The 19,233-nt window shown below is 34.7% G+C and overlaps 1 protein-coding gene across 1 annotated transcript; it reads left to right on the forward strand.

Annotated features, from left to right (window-relative positions):
- LOC110271951 lies at nucleotides 8,594–9,058 on the forward strand. Its single transcript, XM_021123674.1, has one exon. The coding sequence runs from the start codon at nucleotides 8,594–8,596 to the stop codon at nucleotides 9,056–9,058; it is 465 nt and encodes a 154-aa protein (XP_020979333.1).

Consider the following 19,233-nt stretch of genomic DNA (forward strand, 5'->3'; position numbering starts at 1 on the left):
GGCAGAGTCGAGGTAAGTATGGCTTGGGACTGGAAGAGAAGGAGACTGTGCTGGATGGATTGGCCCAGAATGGTAATGGACAAGAGGACGAGAGGGATAATAGTGCAGAATCAGGGCCAGAGATGAGAGATTGCTTGAGTGATGGTACGAAAACAGGTCCTGAGGAACAGAGACCGAGTTGGGAAGAAGAGATGGCTGAAAACAAAGAGGCTTAGAAACTAGCTGTAGAGTTAGGAGCTCAGTGCAGTGATGAGGAGGACATCATGGCTATTTTGCAGGAGCAGAATGAAGCTATTGCTATGAAGCGGAGGCAGGCTAAGCAAAAAGAAAAAGTCCGAAGAAGCCGGCCAAAAAACCGTAAACAGGTGTGTAATAGTTTGATTAAATGATCTTTAGTTCCTGGAATATACGGGGGTTGGGAGGTGCTGCAAAAGTTGGTATGCTAAAGACTTTCAAAAATAAATTTAAGTTGGATATGTTGGGCTGATAGAAACAAAAAAGGAATTAATAACTAAATTCGATGTTGTGCGTATCTGGGGAAGTGACAGAACATGTTGGGAGTCTGTAAGTTCCATTGGAACTTCTGAAGGGTTATTGCTAATGTGGGATGAAGCGGCTTTTAAACTGTATAACTGCTATAAAATGGATAGATGGATGTGTATAGAAGGAGTTGTGGTAAAAGATAATTTTCATTGTGCTATTTGCTTAGTGCATGGTCCGCATGAGAGAGTTGAGAAGATATCCATGTGGGAAGAATTGAGTTATATTGCAGGATTGTGTCAGGTGCCGTGCTGTTTCTTGGGGGATTTTAATGAAATTGTGCACTTGGAGGAAAGGAAAGGAGCGACTACAGTCTCAGCGTCTGTGGCAGAGTTTAAAACATGGATAAATGATATGGAGTTGATTGATTTGGCACTGAATGACCGAAGGTATACATGGTTTAGAGGACAGTCGTGCAGTCATATAGATAGGAGCCTAGTATCCGTGGGGTGGCTTGATGTATACCCGGAACTGTGCCTAAGTAGGTTGGGGATCTTACAATAGAATGATGTTTTGTGCGTGTTGGGTAAGAAACATGCTGAAAATATACAACATCTATTTATTACTTGTGAGTACTCTTGGCAGGTGTGGTGTGCTTGGATATCGGCGTTTGGAGAGACGTGGGTTGCTCCTGGTAACTTGAAAGAGCTTTATGAGAATTGGAGATCTGTGCCGATGAGAAAAGAGAGGCGTAAGTATTGGATACTTGGATTCTTCTCGGTCATATGGATTATTTGGCTACGCCGGAATGATGCTATATTTCACAGCAAGAAAACAGGAATTGGCGAATGCGTTGAGCAATCATTTTCATATGCTACAGAATGGTGTTGTAAATAACTCATGTTGTTGATGGCTATGTCGGAGATGACATAGGAGTTGTTAAGTATTTATAGTTATTGCCTTAGTATTACTTTGCTCCACTTCTGTGTTGAGCTCTTACTTTTAAAAAAAAAAAAAGAAACATTCTAATGCCTAGCATAAACACCATCCATGTAGAGATTTTAGATTCACTTAGAGACATTTGACTAGTTTTTTGCTGAAACTATCTTGGTTTCCTAGCATTATTGTTATTTAAATTATTTCCATTCTCCTGGTATCCAATCTATATCCATGTCTGCGTACTTTATTTATATGAAACCCTCCACTGGATACTGATTAATATTTAATAGATGTGCACGATTGATTAAAAAAATGATAAGTTATGCTTTTCTTATTTAATTAGGTTTAATAGAGGACATGTGTTTATAACCATTCCTCAATTAGTGGTCAAACATAATTCGTTATTATGATGTTTCTAATCATTATTAAACAAACCCGAAGAAATAAAGGTATAGAAATTAGGAAGTTAGATTAGATATCTTAATAATAGGGGTAATAACAAATTATGCTATGTGTACATTAAAATTAGTTACTAGTATAAAATATATATTAAAATATAAATACACATTAAAAATAAATTAAACCACACATGTATTTGTACATAAATATATTGGTGATTGATTTTGGTATACGAATAACATTTTTAGATAATAACAATGAAAGAAGATTCATTCATAAACCAGAATCTGAGACAGTCTAATAGTATGAGTAATTAAGAAACTTATCACCATAAAAGTCAAACCCAAAGTAATCAAAATAACTTTTAAAAAATACCAATTATTCGTAAAAAAGTTATGGATCTAACCCTCTCTTATGAGCTGCTTTACAGAGTTTGGTTTTATTGGAATTGAATACTTGCATTATTGGATTTTCTTTTCTTTTTTAAAGGAAAAAAACTGCAATAATAATTCTCTTAGCAAAATAAATCCATTTAAGTCAAATAAATTTGCTCGAACTATCAAAATCAATTCAAAAATTATTTTGACAAAATTACATACTTAAAAATATATGAAAGAGACGGAAAAATTAAAGACAGATAGATAGATAGAATTCGTGTAAAGTTTAGATTTCAAAAGTGGTGCCTTATCAAGATATATAGCCCATGAAGAACCTGGCCGACAAGATGCTTGTGCTTGTGCATCATATCACATAGCTTTAATTGGTTAAACAACGTGAAACTTTCACAAGTTGTGGTTCAGAAGTTCGTAATAAAAATCGTTCATTTCAAAAATCTAATTTATTAGATAGAGAATGACTATTATTTCGGATTATTTTTCTAAATTTAATACTAAGAATCAAGTTTATATGTATTATTTAAAGCCTAAATTTATCCATTTTGATGATTGAGAGTTATTTTGGATTCTTAAGAAATGTTGTATCTTAAAAATATTAAAAAATAATAATAAATTTTATCACTCGACTTTTTTTTTTGGGTCGGACAAACACATTCACACACACTGGCTAACCCAACAAGGCAGTGCTTTGAAGCAAACAGGTTCGCTACTACAACACATGCATCAGCCACACCACTCAAATAGTAGTAAAAGACGGATCCATATTTTGAGATGTGCCTTTTCGTTGTAAAATTGCATTTGCCCCCATATTAAATAAAAGCTCTCTTATTAAATTTTGTGTCAACAAAATTATTTTATTAAATTGATCTTACATTATAATCAAATTAATAAAGAATATAATACTATGGCATTATTTAATTAGTAAATTTATTTAGTTGAACTTTATAAGCTACATGGCAATAAACCATAGGAAGCTAATGGCGACATACAAAGTTAAGGTAATGGGGTAAACGAATGCGCAATAGTAATAAGAATTTGTAACATGAGATTACATGATGTATTGTAATGTGGGGGTATAATAATCTTGGTTCCAAATTAGTTACGCAAATTCCAAACTCTATGTGCTTGACATGTGGAAAGTGATTGGTATAAATTAGGGTTCTATGCTCTTGCACCATTTTCAAACTTTTTTTTTTTTTTTTGGTTAATTGAAACATACGTTTAGAATTGTGTTTAATTAAAGCAAAACAAGGAGAAGATGCATGTTGGTTTTGCGCACTCTTATATGTCATTGTCCTCTTTGCATTTAATGTTGAACCTTGGAGCAGGATTTGATTATAACATATAGCGACGGGAGTTTGACACGAATTTTGTTATGCACTATTCAGAGTGACTCTACCTTTATATACGAAGCTCAATATAATTTCCTTAGGCAAAAAACAACAAAAAGAATAATAGACTTTTGATTTCTAGGAATATGATAATGCAATTTTTTTTATAAATTCATACAAAATACAATAAAAAAAATCATGTAAAGAATGATGTTATTAAAAATAAGAAAGATGGGGGGTGAATGGTACAACCTGCAAACAACGAATTAATTAAATGAGAATCCTATTAAAATCAAGGTGAGAAGTTTAATTTAGATATCTGTTCTTTTTGCTGCAAATAATTCTACTTTGATGGTCCGGAAATATATATTTTTTATGTAGCAACGTCAAGTTGTCGGAAAATAATTAAATAATCTTTCGTTTTTTAGAATGAGGGAGTATATATTCTTAAATTGTTTAATGAGCTAAAATGAATATAATATATTTATCTCAAGTTAAAGATAGATATTTTTCAAATTTTAATATAAAAGGCGAATGCGCTTTAATTTTTGAAGTTTTTGAGTGAGCAATAATTTTAATTTCGCATGTGTATTTTAATGATTGAATGTGTAGAATATAAAAAAAATATGCGAGAATGATAGTTATATATGTTATATCTTTTATAAATATTAGTGAAAAGAAGCACTTGCGAGAGTTTAAGATTTTTTTTTTTTAAATTAAACGTAGAAAAAATTAGTACTATTGTGGATCTCAAGTTCTCTGAAAATCAAACTGGACATGAAACCGTTTAGTTTAAAAATTTGGCAAAAACTCACTTGTAGTCAACTTTATATGAAGTTATTTTTGGATTGCTAATATAGGTGTTATCATTTGATTTAAAAAAATTAGTTTATTTTATATAAATAGTTTAATTAAAAAACTAATTTAAATTGGATCAAACAGTTACTTTTACTCTCTTATTTTGTAGAGTTCGACACGGCAGTCGCTGAGTTGTTTAGTTTGGGTTAAATTGGGTTGGGCCTTGGGCGCAATACGGCCCGGTCGCCTGGTTCGGCCCGTTCGACCCAATTTTAGACCAAATTCTTTAAAATTAGTGTCAAAATTCTTGTTTTAATTAGCTCTACCTCATTAAACTATAAAATTTCATTATCTTAGATTAATAATTAATTTATGAGCTAATTATTTACTAATTTCTCAAATTTTACATCTTACCCCCTAACAGAAATTTTCATCCTCGAAAATTCGCTCTCAAATCTTCACATACGCTCCTCAGATTCAACCGACCTCATATCATTCATTTTATTATTCACCCAAGTCCATATACAAGATCATAAACTTAATCAAATCCAAACCTAAGTCATGTTATTTGTTTCACTCTTAGCTTCATCTAACTCTTTCTCAACGACTACATATTTTCTTATCCTTTAGGGGTGCCATCTAAATCAAATTAAATCCTGAATCCTTCCCGCCATCTCGAACAGTAAACAATTTTCTCAATCTCTTCATATGAATCAACCCATTATAACCTAAACCACACATTCACACTTCTCATTCTTTGACCCTATGCCAATTCTCAAATCATTCTCATATCCCAAGACTTCTTCCTCACGTCCCTACAGTTCTATAATTGCCAAAATCACCGTGCTTTCGCATCGCTACTTTGATTATAAGCCACTAAGAACTTAATTACTCGTCTACTCCGCCAGAACACTCCTTGAATCTCTTTACCTCTCTAACTAAATGCTATCTACCATTTGTTCAGCTGTACGAGTTCAAATCCTTGGTTGTCTCCTTACCTAATCCATCACCGCCTCCATCACAATTCCTAAGTTACCAACTCTATCCCTTTCAGTAGTAACTCGCACAGTAGCAACCCTAAAGTCAGTCGTATCATCTTGCTCGCATCCACAAGACGCCCCTTGGGTCTTGTCCATACTGAATAATTGATATTAAGGTGATCAGTCTTAATATCTTAAGCCTAGTGCTTTGAATTTCCAAAGGTAATGCTCATGAATATTTATGCTATATATGTCAAGCAGACATCCTAAATAGCATATGCACATAGCCAGAGTATGCTCAGAAGCATAGTCAGTCTATTCTCCAGGCTCTATGGGAACGAATTGCTCTGATACCATAATGTAACACCTTACCACACAGAGTCTTATGCTTAAGTCATAAAATAGAGGTGGTGAGGTATTATGACGTCTAAAAGTAAAATTATATATATATATATAGTTGAAAGAAGTTTTATCTAGGAGCCTTTGAAGAAAAGTTAAAACAAAAGCGTTAAATAAAAAAGGCGCAACACTCACGTCAACGATAGCATAACCGAAATAAGATAAGAGTAAGTTGAACATGGTTATATGCTAAAGAGTTCCAAGATACAAATAATAAAGCTTCTGACTCGGTTCGCGAAGATAAACTGACTAGAGCACATAAGCATATATACATATGTACAAGAGAGAGTTCCCAAATCTGCCCAAAATACAGTTTTCAGAACCTAATTCTCCAAAGTAACCTCTAAAAGGAGTAATACATCATATACAGAAGTGGTGGTGATAATATGTATCTACATAAAAACATAATAACCAAAATGCAAAAGATCCTTGCTGTAAGAAGCTCCCAAAATGCCTCAGCGAGGTGCCTCACGTCATATATCTGAAAACCACAAAATATGTTTGGGGTGAGAACCCGAGGTTCTCAGTATGGTAATAGTGCTCACATAACTAACATAAAAGGTCCCGAGAAAGTCAAAGACGATCCTAGAACTTCCGACATATGATTTAATATTATAAAAACATAATAAACCAAAATTAGATTAGGCAACTAACTAAGGGTCTTTATTCTATCTAATACTCCCATTTCCAACTCCTCCAAACCTCCCAACCGCCACTGGAATAATTTGTTTCAAACACAGATATTATACGCAAGGAAATCACAATTAAGATTCAGATACAATAGATAAACAGGTAGCAAGTAGTTTATGCAATCAGTTAGACATTCCAAACAAAGAACACCAAACAAACACATAGATGCATATGATGCATGCCTGTTCTATGGCTGATGAGTCTCATCTGTCAGTTATAAATCCAAACCCAACATGTCCAGTAGCTAACCTTGGACAAAATACCAAATACGGAGCAAGTGGAATAATGCCGCAACTCTTGCATCTTACCCGCGTACCCAGAGCAGGGGACAACTTCACCCTTCCCTCTTATCTAGGTGGTGTTACAGTTCTCAACCCGGAGCAAGCGGTGTCAGAACTCAACCCTTGCATCTTACCCAGAGTTTCGAACTCTTAACTGGAGCAAGTGGATAATACCACTACATCTTACCCGGCATTCTCGTCTCTTACCCGGAGCAAGCGGATAACACTACTGCATCTTATTCGGAGGCATATTACAATTAAATTCAAACTCATTTTCATTATCATTCCAATTCATTTATAATCATTCAATTTCTCAACATTTCTGTGCTTCCTTAACATATACCCGGCGCGAGTGCCCAGTGCCACCGCCTCTTACCCAGTCACATCTATCTCATTGTCATTCAATTCATTATTTAATCAATTACAATTCATCAGCATCATCATCATATTCATCCATCACTTCTTACTTTATATCACCAACCCTTCCCTAAATCAGTTAACACTTCACAAGACTCTTCCACATATTTTCTCCATTTATTTTACAGACTTACCTTCACTCTGAGGCTTAAGACTCATTAACAAACTTTAAACGGGTGTATAAGTGGCTTGAAAAACTAGAGGTTGGTTAAACTTTGAAAATTACATTTCTGCCAAACAGGGGTTCCGTGTACGTGAGACAGTGGCTGCTACGCGGGAGTGTGAAAATTGGCATCTCGCGTACGCAAGTCATGAAACAACATTACTTGCTCGCGTCGCGTACAGGTGCTCACGTACGCGAGCCTTCAAAATAGGGGACCCCATGTGCGCGTGTTAGAAAATTAAATCAAGAGGTATGCAAGTAACAAAAGTTTAGAAAAGTCAAAGGCAAAATTCAATTTGAATTCAAAGTGGTTACAAGTTCATGGTTTATCACCAAGATTCTACAAACTTCTTGTGCTATCTATCAACTTGCATGGATTAGAATTTTCATGAAGCATGGTTAAAGAATTAAAGAAGCAAAGTTTGAGTTGAATACAATAATCATCAATTGGCTAGATATTGCTAGAAGCTAGCATATTGGAAGCTTGAAGATCTTTGAAGAACATTCAAGAGAATAGCACAACTACAACATTCTACAACATTAAAGAAATTCAAAATCAAATTGAATTGAAATTAGAAGATTATGGAAACTACATGAATACAAGTTGAAAGAAGATTCATGAAGCCAACTCATAAAATAGTGGTCATTACAAAATTGAGTTGTGATTCATAAATTATTATTTTAGTAGAAAACATTGCCTATATAAAGGCACATATACCTTATGTATTTTGCGTGTTCCATAATGAAATGTATATGTTTTGAAATGTGAAAATTCTCTCCTTTGTTTTATGAGTGTTAGTGAGTTTGAGAGATGAAAAATATGATAATGTCATTTATATGAGTGAGTGATCCTAGGGCCAATTAGTTGTGGGTATTATACTTACATTTGGTATTAGAGTTGGTTAATCCAGCGTCTGGTGTTTGAGAGTTTGTAAGGTGTGGGAGAGTTCTCACATAGTTGTTGATTTATAGAGCCGGTATGGCAAACACTTTCAATATTGTGTGGTCCGGTCCTAAGTTAGATGGAAAACTTGATTATAGTTATTGGGAGACTTTGATGTCTACCCATTTGAAGGCCCAGAACCTGTGAAATTTCATTGAACCGGGTTTGCAAGAAGGAGCAGATGCTGCCCAACAGAGGAGAGATCAATTGGCGCTATCTCAAATTCATCAAGGAGTAGATTATACGGTGTTTGGCAAAATAGCAAATGCCAAAAATGCAAAAGAAGCATGGAACACGTTGAAACTGTCATTCAAAGGCGTAGATAAAGCTCAGAAAGTAAAGCTACAGTCTTTAAGAAGAGAATATGAAAGGTATGAGATGTCGAGCTCAGAAACTATTGAGCAATATTTTACTCGTGTTACAGATCTTGTCAATAAGATGAGAGTCTTTGGAGAAGATATGCCCGATAGCAAAGTAGTGGAGAAAATTCTTCGCACCATGCCAATAAAGTATGACCACGTGGTGACTACGATACTAGAGTCCCACGATATGGATACTATGACGATTGCAGAGTTGCAAGGAACCATGGAAAGCCACATCAGTAGAATACCGGAGAAGTCAGAAAAATCAACCGAGGAAGCCCTGAAAAGCCGAGTGAATTTCAACAACGTTGCAGAATCAAGCCGTACACAAGTAGGACGAGGTCGTGGTTTTAATTTTCAAAGTAGAGGCAAAGAAAGTTTCAGAGGTAGAGGTCGTGGCAATTACAACCAAGGAAGTTATAATAATTTTACACCACCTAATCAAGGAAGAGGTGGAACGAATTTCAGGCCTGTTAACTGAGGAAGAGGTCGAGGAAATTTTCATCAAGAAAGAACCTATTTCAACTGCTTTCATTGTGGAAAGTATGGACACAAAGCAGCAGATTGCAGATTCAAAATAGTGAATAACAATCAAGCACACATTGCAGAAAATCAGCATCAAAATACTGATGATAATCTGGGTACTCAAACTTTATTTTTTACAAGTAATTCATGTGCTGAAGATGAAAATATATGGTACTTGGATAATGCTTGCAGTAATCATATGTCTGGTAGAAAGGAGTTATTTTCTTCTCTAGATGATTCAGTTAAACTATTATTGAAGTTTGGTAATAGTACAAAGATCCCTATTGAAGGAAAATGGCACATACCAATTAGATTGAAGGATGGTTCTCTGAGTTATATTTCTGATGTTTTCTATGCTCCTGAACTTGATTACAATTTACTGAGTATGGGGCAATTATCTGAGAAGGGATATAAGATGATAACTTATCATGGATATTGCACTGTGTTTGACAACAACGAAAGGTTCATAGATAAAGCAAAGATGACTTCAAACAGAATGTTTCCATTAAAAATTCAACATATTAATTCCTCTTGCATGAGTTCTATGATACTTGATGATAACTGGTTGTGGCATATGCGGTTTGGGCATTTCCATTTTTTCTAGCCTAAACTACCTGTCAAGAAAAGGACTTGTTTCTGGTCTACCACGGATTCATATTCCCAATTGTGTTTGTGAGATTTGTCAACTGGGAAAGAAGCACAGAGATCCATTCCCTACAGGAAAGTCATGGAGAGCCAGAAGATTACTTGAAATTGTGCATTCAGATCTCTGTTCTGTAGAAGTTCCAAGTAATGGTGGTAGCAGGTACTTTATCACTTTTATTGATGATTTTAGTAGATATACATGGGTATACTTTCTGAAGCAAAAATCAGAAGCATGTGATGTCTTTAAGACATTCAAGACATTTGTCAAAAAACAAAGTGGCTGTAAAATCAAAATTCTCAGAACAGACAGAGGAACAGAATATCTTGCATGTTCAGATTACTTTAAGCAACACGGAATTCAACACCAACTAATAACTAGATACACTCCTCAACAAAATGGAGTTGCTGAAAAAAAGAACAGAACCATCATGGATATGGTTAGATGCATGCTCAAGTCAAAACAAATGCCTAAAGAATTTTGGGCAGAAGCAATTGCAACAGCAGTTCATATTTTAAACAGGTATCCAACAAAGAGTGTTCGTGATAAAACTCCAGAGGAAGCTTGGAGTGGAAAGCGGCCTTTCATTCACCATTTCAGAGTATTTGGGTGTATTACTTATGCCCACGTACCAGATCAATTAAGGAAGAAGTTAGATGACAAAGGTGAAAAGTGTATCTTTATCGGCTATAGCACAGACTCAAAAGCATACAAGCTATACAATCCAGAAACAAAAAAAGTGATCATCAGCAGAGACGTGACGTTTGACGAGAAAGACATGTGGGATTGGAACACAAAGATAGAAAAGCAACAGACTATAATTCCAAATACATGTGATGAAGTAGAAGAAAGGCAACCTGACACAACCGAACAACCAGAATCATCTAGAAGACCTCAAAGAGAGCGGAGACTACCTGCTAGATTAGCAGATTATGAAGTTGGCAATGACAACGATCCGTCCGATGAAGAAATCATAAATTTTGCTCTATTTTTAGATTGTGAGCCGTTGAACTTTGAAGAAGCCTTTAAAGACAACAATTGGAAGAAAGCAATGGATGAGGAGATTCATGCCATTGAAAAGAATGACACATGGGAGCTGACAGATTTACCAACAGATAAGAAGCCAATTGGAGTAAAGTGGGTTTACAAGACTAAGTACAAACCCAACGGTGAAGTTGATTGTTTCAAAGCAAGATTAGTTGCTAAGGGATACAAACAAAAGCCAGGTATCGATTATTTTGAAGTATTTGCTCCTGTTGCTAGATTAGACACTATTCGTATGATTATTTCACTCTCGGCTCAAAATAAGTGGAAGATACATCAGATGGATGTTAAGTCTGCATTTCTAACTGGCACTTTAGAAGAAGAAGTGTATATTGAGCAACCTGCAGGATATGAAGTTCTTGGAGAAGAAGATAAAGTTTACAAATTGAAGAAAGCTTTGTACGGGTTAAAGCAAGCACCAAGAGCGTGGTACAAAAAGATTGATTCTTATTTCATTGAGAATGGTTTCAGAAGATGTCCGTTTGAGCATACTCTTTATATCAAGTTCGTTGAACCTAGAGATATCTTGATCGTGTGTCTTTATGTTGATGATTTGATCTTTACTGGGAACAATTTGAAGATAATTGAAGAATTCAGGGAGGCTATGATAAAACACTTTGAAATGACGGATATGGGCTTGATGTCTTACTTTCTTGGCATTGAAGTAGTTCAAAAAGATGGTGGAATTTTATTTCTCAGAAGAAATATGCAAATGATATTTTGAAGAAATTTCAGATGGAGCATTCAAAGCCAGTTTCTACTCCAGTCGAAGAGAAGTTCAAGTTGCTGAGAGAAGATAAAGGAAGAACAGTGAATCCTACATATTACAAAAGCTTGATTGGAAGTCTAAGGTACTTAACTGCGACTAGATCAGATATTGTGTTTGGAGTTGGTTTGCTTAGCAGATTTATGGAGGAGCCTTGTACCAACCATTTGCAAGCGGCAAAGAGAATTCTTCGATATATCAAAGGTACTTTAAATGATGGAATTTATTATGAGAATACTAATGAAGTAAACCTTGTTGGCTACACTGATAGTGATTGGGCCGGAGATATAGAAACAAGAAAAAGTACTTCAGGGTTTATATTTCATTTTGGTTCTGGTGCAATTTCATGGTCGTCAAAGAAACAACCAGTAGTAGCACTCTCTACAGCAGAAGCAGAGTATATAGCAGCAACAAGTTGTGCAACACAAGCAGTTTGGCTAAGAAGAATTCTTGAGGAGTTAAAGGAGAAACAAAGTATTCCAACAACAATATTTTGTGATAACAAGTCAGCTATTGCACTTTGCAAAAATCCAGTATTCCATGGAAGATCGAAGCATATTGATATTCTATTTCACAAAATCAGAGAGTTGGTGAATGAGAAAGAAGTTGTGATCGAGTATTGTCCAACTGAAGAACAAGTTGCAGATATATTTACAAAGCCATTGAAGACCGAGTTATTTTACAAGTTGAAAAAGATGCTTGGAATGATTAATTCTACAAGCTTGATTTAAGGGAGGCAATGTTAGAAAATTAAATCAAGAGGTATGCAAGTAACAAAAGTTTAGAAAAGTCAAATGCAAAATTCAATTTGAATTCAAAGTGGTTACAAGTTCATGGTTTATCACTAAGATTCTACAAACTTCTTGTGCTATCTATCAACTTGCATGGATTAGAATTTTCATGAAGCATGGTTAAAGAATTAAAGAAGCAAAGTTTGAGTTGAATACAATAATCATCAATTGGCTAGATATTGCTAGAAGCTAACATATTGGAAGCTTGAAGATCTTTGAAGAACATTCAAGAGAATAGCACAACTACAACATTCTACAACATTGAAGAAATTCAAAATCAAATTGAATTGAAATTAGAAGATTATGGAAACTACATGAATACAAGTTGAAAGAAGATTCATGAAGCCAACTCATAAAATAGTGGTCATTACAAAATTGAGTTGTGATTCATAAATTATTATTTTAGTAGAAAACATTGCCTATATAAAGGCACATATACCTTATGTATTTTGCGTGTTCCATAATGAAATGTGTATGTTTTGAAATGTGAAAATTATCTCCTTTGTTTTATGAGTGTTAGTGAGTTTGAGAGATGAAAAATATGATAGTGTCATTTATATGAGTGAGTGATCCTAGGGCCAATTAGTTGTGGGTATTATACTTACAGCGCGGGACACCTGGGCAGTGCCCAATCTCCGCGTTGTGTGCGCATGCTTGCGTACGTGACTCCTTCTTTTCCTCAAAAAGCTGCTAAGTCATTAAAAATCAGTTTTATACACCTAACTTCCGACGTCCATAATTTTCTCTACAAAATTCCAAATTCCTCAAATTGTATATCGTTTTAAAGATCTTGAAAATATCTTTAAGTTAAAATAGATTTCATTAAAGTCCAAGATTCAAGGCTCAAATTATAGACCGCCGAAGTTGGTTAAAAATCAAGTTTTCCTAAAAATACCAAATCTCAAAGCTTTCAAAATTTTCCATTCCAAACCTTCCAAATTTCTACCAAAACTGCATCAATTCTCCACAATACACATATCCACCCTCATATCATAGCTATTCTACCAATTCAATCAATTAATCTAATCAATTTTAATACCAATTTTCAACCAACTTCAACAACTCATCATCATAGCCAATCTTTCACCACATCACACATCAACAACATATATTCATCATAATACATTATCATCATCAAACACCAACAAAATCATCATTCAACATAATCATCACTCCTTAACTCATTCTCGAGATAATTTCATATTTCCATCATGATAACTAACATCAACCATATCAACTCAAATACATATTGTATTAATTAAACCACTAAGTTTGCACCAACACACAAACCAAATTTGCTTTCTTCAATCATTCAACAATTCACATTCATTATCATCATCAAAATCATCAATCATCAATCTTTTTATTAGGATTACTAACTTTTTAACATACATACATGCTTCAACCTATCTTATGGTCATCTAGCCTATGTTTTCATGACACATCTATTCTTAATATATAAAAGTAGATACATAAGTTTACCCACATTACTTTTAAAACATATTTCTCCTCCTACTAATGTCATGTCAGTAACGTCGCTTACTTGGCAAAATTTTAGAATCAACTACTCAATTTTTGTCAAATCACCTATTATTTTCAAATCAGCAAAATGCATATCCTTATATTTATTATATCTTACCGTTATAAATAATACAATAAGTTTATAACCCCCAATAATTAATTTCTATAAATAACTCATTAAATATAATAAACATCCATATTACAAATGTCATAATAATATTATTAATCATAATAAATTTTACGTTATAAATATTCAAATTTTATACTATTTGACCTACTTATATAAGTCTCTTATCACTATTCCTTCAAATAGCATCAAATTTAGCACAAGAAACTTATTTTCGAACTACACAACATCTCAAACTCATCTCAAACTTACTCAATAAAGCATCATTCTTTGGACAATATTACCAAACAAACAGACAATTAATTTATCAAAGTTTGCGTGGTTCGTCTATGAAAAATATTAACAACCACAAACGAAGAGGAGCCTCTTTGCTTAGAAATGATTATATTAGATAAAAATGAGACAACTACATTTGTGGCATATGTAATCAAATACCACAATATCCAACAATAAGGTAACCTTATATACTTTTCATAATCCCATCTATCAAATTATTAGTTACTAACCGAATACTTATTTCAAATCAAAGTGCTACAACAATTTTTGTACTGTTTGATGGCGAAGAAAAAAAAGTGTTGGGCACAACTGTTTCAAATCTAATGATATTCCAGAAAAGTAATGACATTGAAATACCACCCCAATTGAAAAATTGTGTAACCTTACACTTATATTTGAAATCAAAATAAATGATTTTAATCTAAAAAAAGATTACCAACAATACACTGTTACCAAAATATTTGTTCCAACCAAAAACACTGAATCTCAACACTCATTACAACAAATAAAACATGTAATACTCCAGAAAAAAAATTCACTTATTCAAGACATCATTTTTATTTCTAATTTAAATTATTCATTGATTATAGGAACCAACTTCGCCAACACTAATATCATCAGATGAAGATCACATACCAATGAAGAGATTAAAGAAAAAGAAAATTATATAAATTCAAGACACATTCAAAAGAAGAACATACATGCAAAGATGGAACAAACAACATAATAGAAAGTGCATACAACTCAACAATTCATAAAAAACATGCCTTCACAAGAATCTACGACAAAAAGAAGAAAGCAAATAACTCTAACAATAACCAATAAAAAAATGAGGACGAGCACTATATAAGAAGACTAAGTCCATTAACAAAAGCAAATGCAAAAATCAAACCACCAAATAAAAATGTCACTTTATACAATTCTAACATCCAAATCTTTTGTACTATAAATTATTTTAAATAAAACGCCTTTTACATTTAACTTTAATTTACATATATTTAATTTAATTCTACAAAACATAGTAATTTCTAATATTTATTATATACTATCATTAATTTACCGTCCCGCGCATACCACAGGTCTCATATTCTAGTTATATTTTAGTTACGAGAAACCGAAACCATACATTGGCCAATTCTCCGATAAACCCGGAATACCTCAAGCATTCCCTGCACCACAAGCTATCAACCACAGCTCCTCACCAACGAATCCTAGCTTTCAAAAATGATCTCAAGCTTCCATTCTCTTCAAAAGAGTTCCAAATTTCACAAGTTCGACCTCAAATTTGATTTTACACCAACAATATTCAATCTAATCCACATATATCACTATAATTAATTTCTAAACTCAAAATCTCAAAAATCCACAAGATGGTTAGGGTTTTTACCTTGCCCACAGCTCAAGTGAGCTTAACCCAACAAAACTCACGAGCTAATTCGAACCTAAACACCGAAATTAAACAATTTTCGACATCATTGTTAATCAAATTTTGAAATTTAGGGAGGCAAAAACTGAAACTAAAAAGTGGATTCCATACCTACTCAATAACTGGGCTTTGTAGATCTCAACATGTCGGTTTCGTGGTCACAAACGGTGCGGCGATAGGAGTTTCGGATCAAAAGTTATCTTAGTTTGAAGATCAAGTGAGGGTTTGTGTTTTGAGAGAGTTCTTCCCCCTTTCTTGCTGTTTCAACGTGGAATGAGTGTGGAGAAGGGAGGGAATGCTGAGTTGTTTAGTTTGAGTTGAATTGGGTTGGGTCTTGGGCCCAATACGGGTCTGATTCGTTTGGTTCGGCCCGTTCGGCCCAATTTTGGACTACATTTTTTAAAATTTATGTCAAAATTTTTGTTTTAATTAGCTCTACTTTATTAAACTATAAAATTTTATTTTCTAATTTTTTAGATTAATAATTAATTTTTGGACTAATTATTTACTAATTTCTTAAGTTTACACAAAAAAATAAAAGAAATGAAGAAAAGGCAGAGAAACCTGAGAAGAATATTAATGAGCAATGCAAGAACTAATATATACAAGTGTTGTATAAGTTCCCAGCAACCAACTACTATATATAGCAGTCACAGGGAAGGAAACTACACAAGGAAAGCTAAATGACTAACAACTAAGAGTAAACACCCAACCCGGTCCCTGTCCATTTCTAATTAGGACAACGCGATCCCTAACCAAAAAACTAACCCACACCAGTCCCTGTCTATGCAAAAAATCACTCATCGCGCTCCCTCCCGTTTATCCCCCGTCCATAGTTGACGGAAAAAGCTGATATGTCATTTACCGGCGCTGATCTGGCAGTTAGGCCAAAGTTAAGTGCCAAGGTGGATAAGTGGGAATGGACAGGGGTCGATTTGTCCCCCTGTCACATTAAAAAATGACGTCGTTGCTAGGTTAATAAGAAGCAAACGTTTCCTTCATCATTTCATTCCTCAACCTCTGCACAAAGTATTCATAGTCTAAACAAGAAACCCTAGGGGACCATGGTTGGAAGTGGAGAACGTTGTGCATCCTCCAACCTGCGAGCTGGTGATAGTTGGAGTTATAGCATGAACTCTAATGAGAGTATTGTAGGTAGAAGGAAGAAGAGATGGGTCTCCCCAAAATGCTGTTACGGGTCTGATGCTGTTCTATTCATGTCTGGGACCAAAAGTAATCCGAATAGATTATTCTTACGGTGCCCTAAATTCAAGGTATGTTCATGTAAAATTTTGTGTTGAATGTACAAAAATTCTATATTTAGTTCCAGGTCTGTTCATGGTTTTAACCTTTTTGTATCTGTCTATATGTAGACTGCAGAAGAATGTTGCTCATTTTTTGTATCGCTAGATGATTATGTCTCTTCCTTTAATGAGCATTTTTCGAAGACAACATCAAAAGGGGTATTGCAGAAGAACCAGCAGCGATTTGAAGGCCTTAGTGATGCGGTGGATGACAAAGTAGAAGAGTTAGAAATGAGGTTGATTGGATTAGAAAATCAATTGGGAAAGAGCAGAAAAAAAATGGGTGAAAGTAGATGCTTGGGGTTAAGTTGTAGTATTTTTGCATTTTTTTGATTGGTGTTATGGTTGCCTATTTATTTAGGACAACTATGTATGCAACCTAATGAATAACTTTAGGGTATCTAAGAACTGTATGGCAAGATGAGATTGGAAATGTAAACATTTTGGATGTAAGTTATATGAAGATGAATTATTATGATGAGTGTTTAAAGTTTGTTACCTGATCTTAATACAAATTAGAGCAGCAAATATTTGTGCATGTAACATAGATTGAAGTAAACCTTGTAAAGCATAGCAAAAAGTACTATTATATTCATATTGTTAAGAAAGATGTAACTCATATGTTCACAGTGATAGTATCATTGCAGAGGCAACATGGCCCTAATCGAAACTTAGACATTTGTAAATACCAAAATACCAAAATAACAGCAAAACATTTGCTGACATAATTGTATCCTTCAAACTAAAGTCTCAAAATACCAAAATAACAGTATCACATATCTCAATATCACATATCTAAACTCCTATTATAAGTGTCACCCCTGCTTAGGAGGCCTAAGTTCTGGAGGCCGGTAGCCGGGTGTTGGCACAAATTTCAGAAGTCGTGATGCTGTAGTTGAATTTGCAGCTGCCATCGTCTCTTCAGAAATCGCATCATGACTGGTTCCTGGAGTAGTCTTCCCAGCTATTGATTCATTTGATTGGAGCTGTGAGCTGTGAGGCATCAGGTTTGGGGCTTGGGAAGGTTGAGATTTGAACCATAAGGTTGGCCCCGGTGCTGGTATGGGTGGAGGCACGAAAGATGGAGCTGGAGGCCTAACAATCTACTGCTTCTCCCTAACTGTTGGAGGGTTGTCATTGGAGTTTTTTCCTGCAGCCTATAACAATTTAGGTTTAGCAGTTATATGAATGAAAACTTTAAGGGATTGAGATGTAATAATTTGTTGCATGAAACAAGTTTTATTTTTTTAAACAATAGGAAAAAAAAGTACCTCCTCAACTGGTAGTGCAGATTGCGAAACTGAAATTTCTTCTCTCTGATTTTTGGGTAGTTTCTTCTTAGCTTTTCTGGCTTTGCTTTGTGACAAAATTCAATATATTATAGAAAGCAAGCAACAAAAGACAATTCTCAAGCAAGCAATATATAAACCTAATCAGTACATAACACATCCATTGTACCTCAATTCTCAAACATAGAGTAAAGAAGTTATTGTTTAGGATAAGTCAATTGTTAAAGCTAAGACATTGTACCTGATCAGTGTTTGTGGCTGGAGCAGTGTTTGTTGCTGGATCAGTGCTTGTTGCTGGATCAGTTGATGATTTGTGAGTTGTTGTCTTCTTCTGTGCTCGTCTGTCCTTTTTAGTCATAGGCTTCTGATGAGCGGATATTTTATACACTTTTTGGGGTTAATTTCATATAGTTTTTAGTATGTTTTAGTTAGTTTTTAGTTTATTTTCATTAGTTTCTAGGAAAAATTCATATTTCTGGACTTTACTATGAGTTTGTGTATTTTTCTATAATTTCAGGTATTTTCTGGCTGAAATTGAGGGAGCTGAGCAAAAATCTGATTCAGGCTGAAAAAGGACTGCTGATGCTGTTGGATCCTGACCTCTCTGCACTCAGAATGGAATTTCTGGAGCTACAGAAGTCCAATTGACGCGCTTCCAATTTCGTTGGAAAGTAGACATCCAGGGCTTTTCAGCAATATATAATAGTCCATACTGTGCTCAAGGATAGACGATGTAAACTGGCGTTCAACACCAGTTCCATGTTGTAGTCTGGCGTCCAGCGCCAGAAACACGTTACAAGTTGGAGTTCAACGCCAGAAACAGGTTACAGCCTGGCGTTGAATGCCCAAAACAGCCCTATGCACGTGATTAGCTTAAGTCTCAGCCCCAGCACACACCAAGTGGGCACCAGAAGTGGATTTTTGCACCATCTATCATAGTTTAG

Source organism: Arachis ipaensis, chromosome B05 (genome assembly GCF_000816755.2).
Source record: "Arachis ipaensis cultivar K30076 chromosome B05, Araip1.1, whole genome shotgun sequence".
NCBI lineage: Eukaryota > Viridiplantae > Streptophyta > Magnoliopsida > Fabales > Fabaceae > Arachis > Arachis ipaensis.

Coding starts and splice junctions, on each gene's coding strand:
- LOC110271951 (XM_021123674.1), top strand. CDS start 8,594: ATGTCGAGCTCAGAAACTATTGAGCAATATTTTACTCGTGTTACAGAT.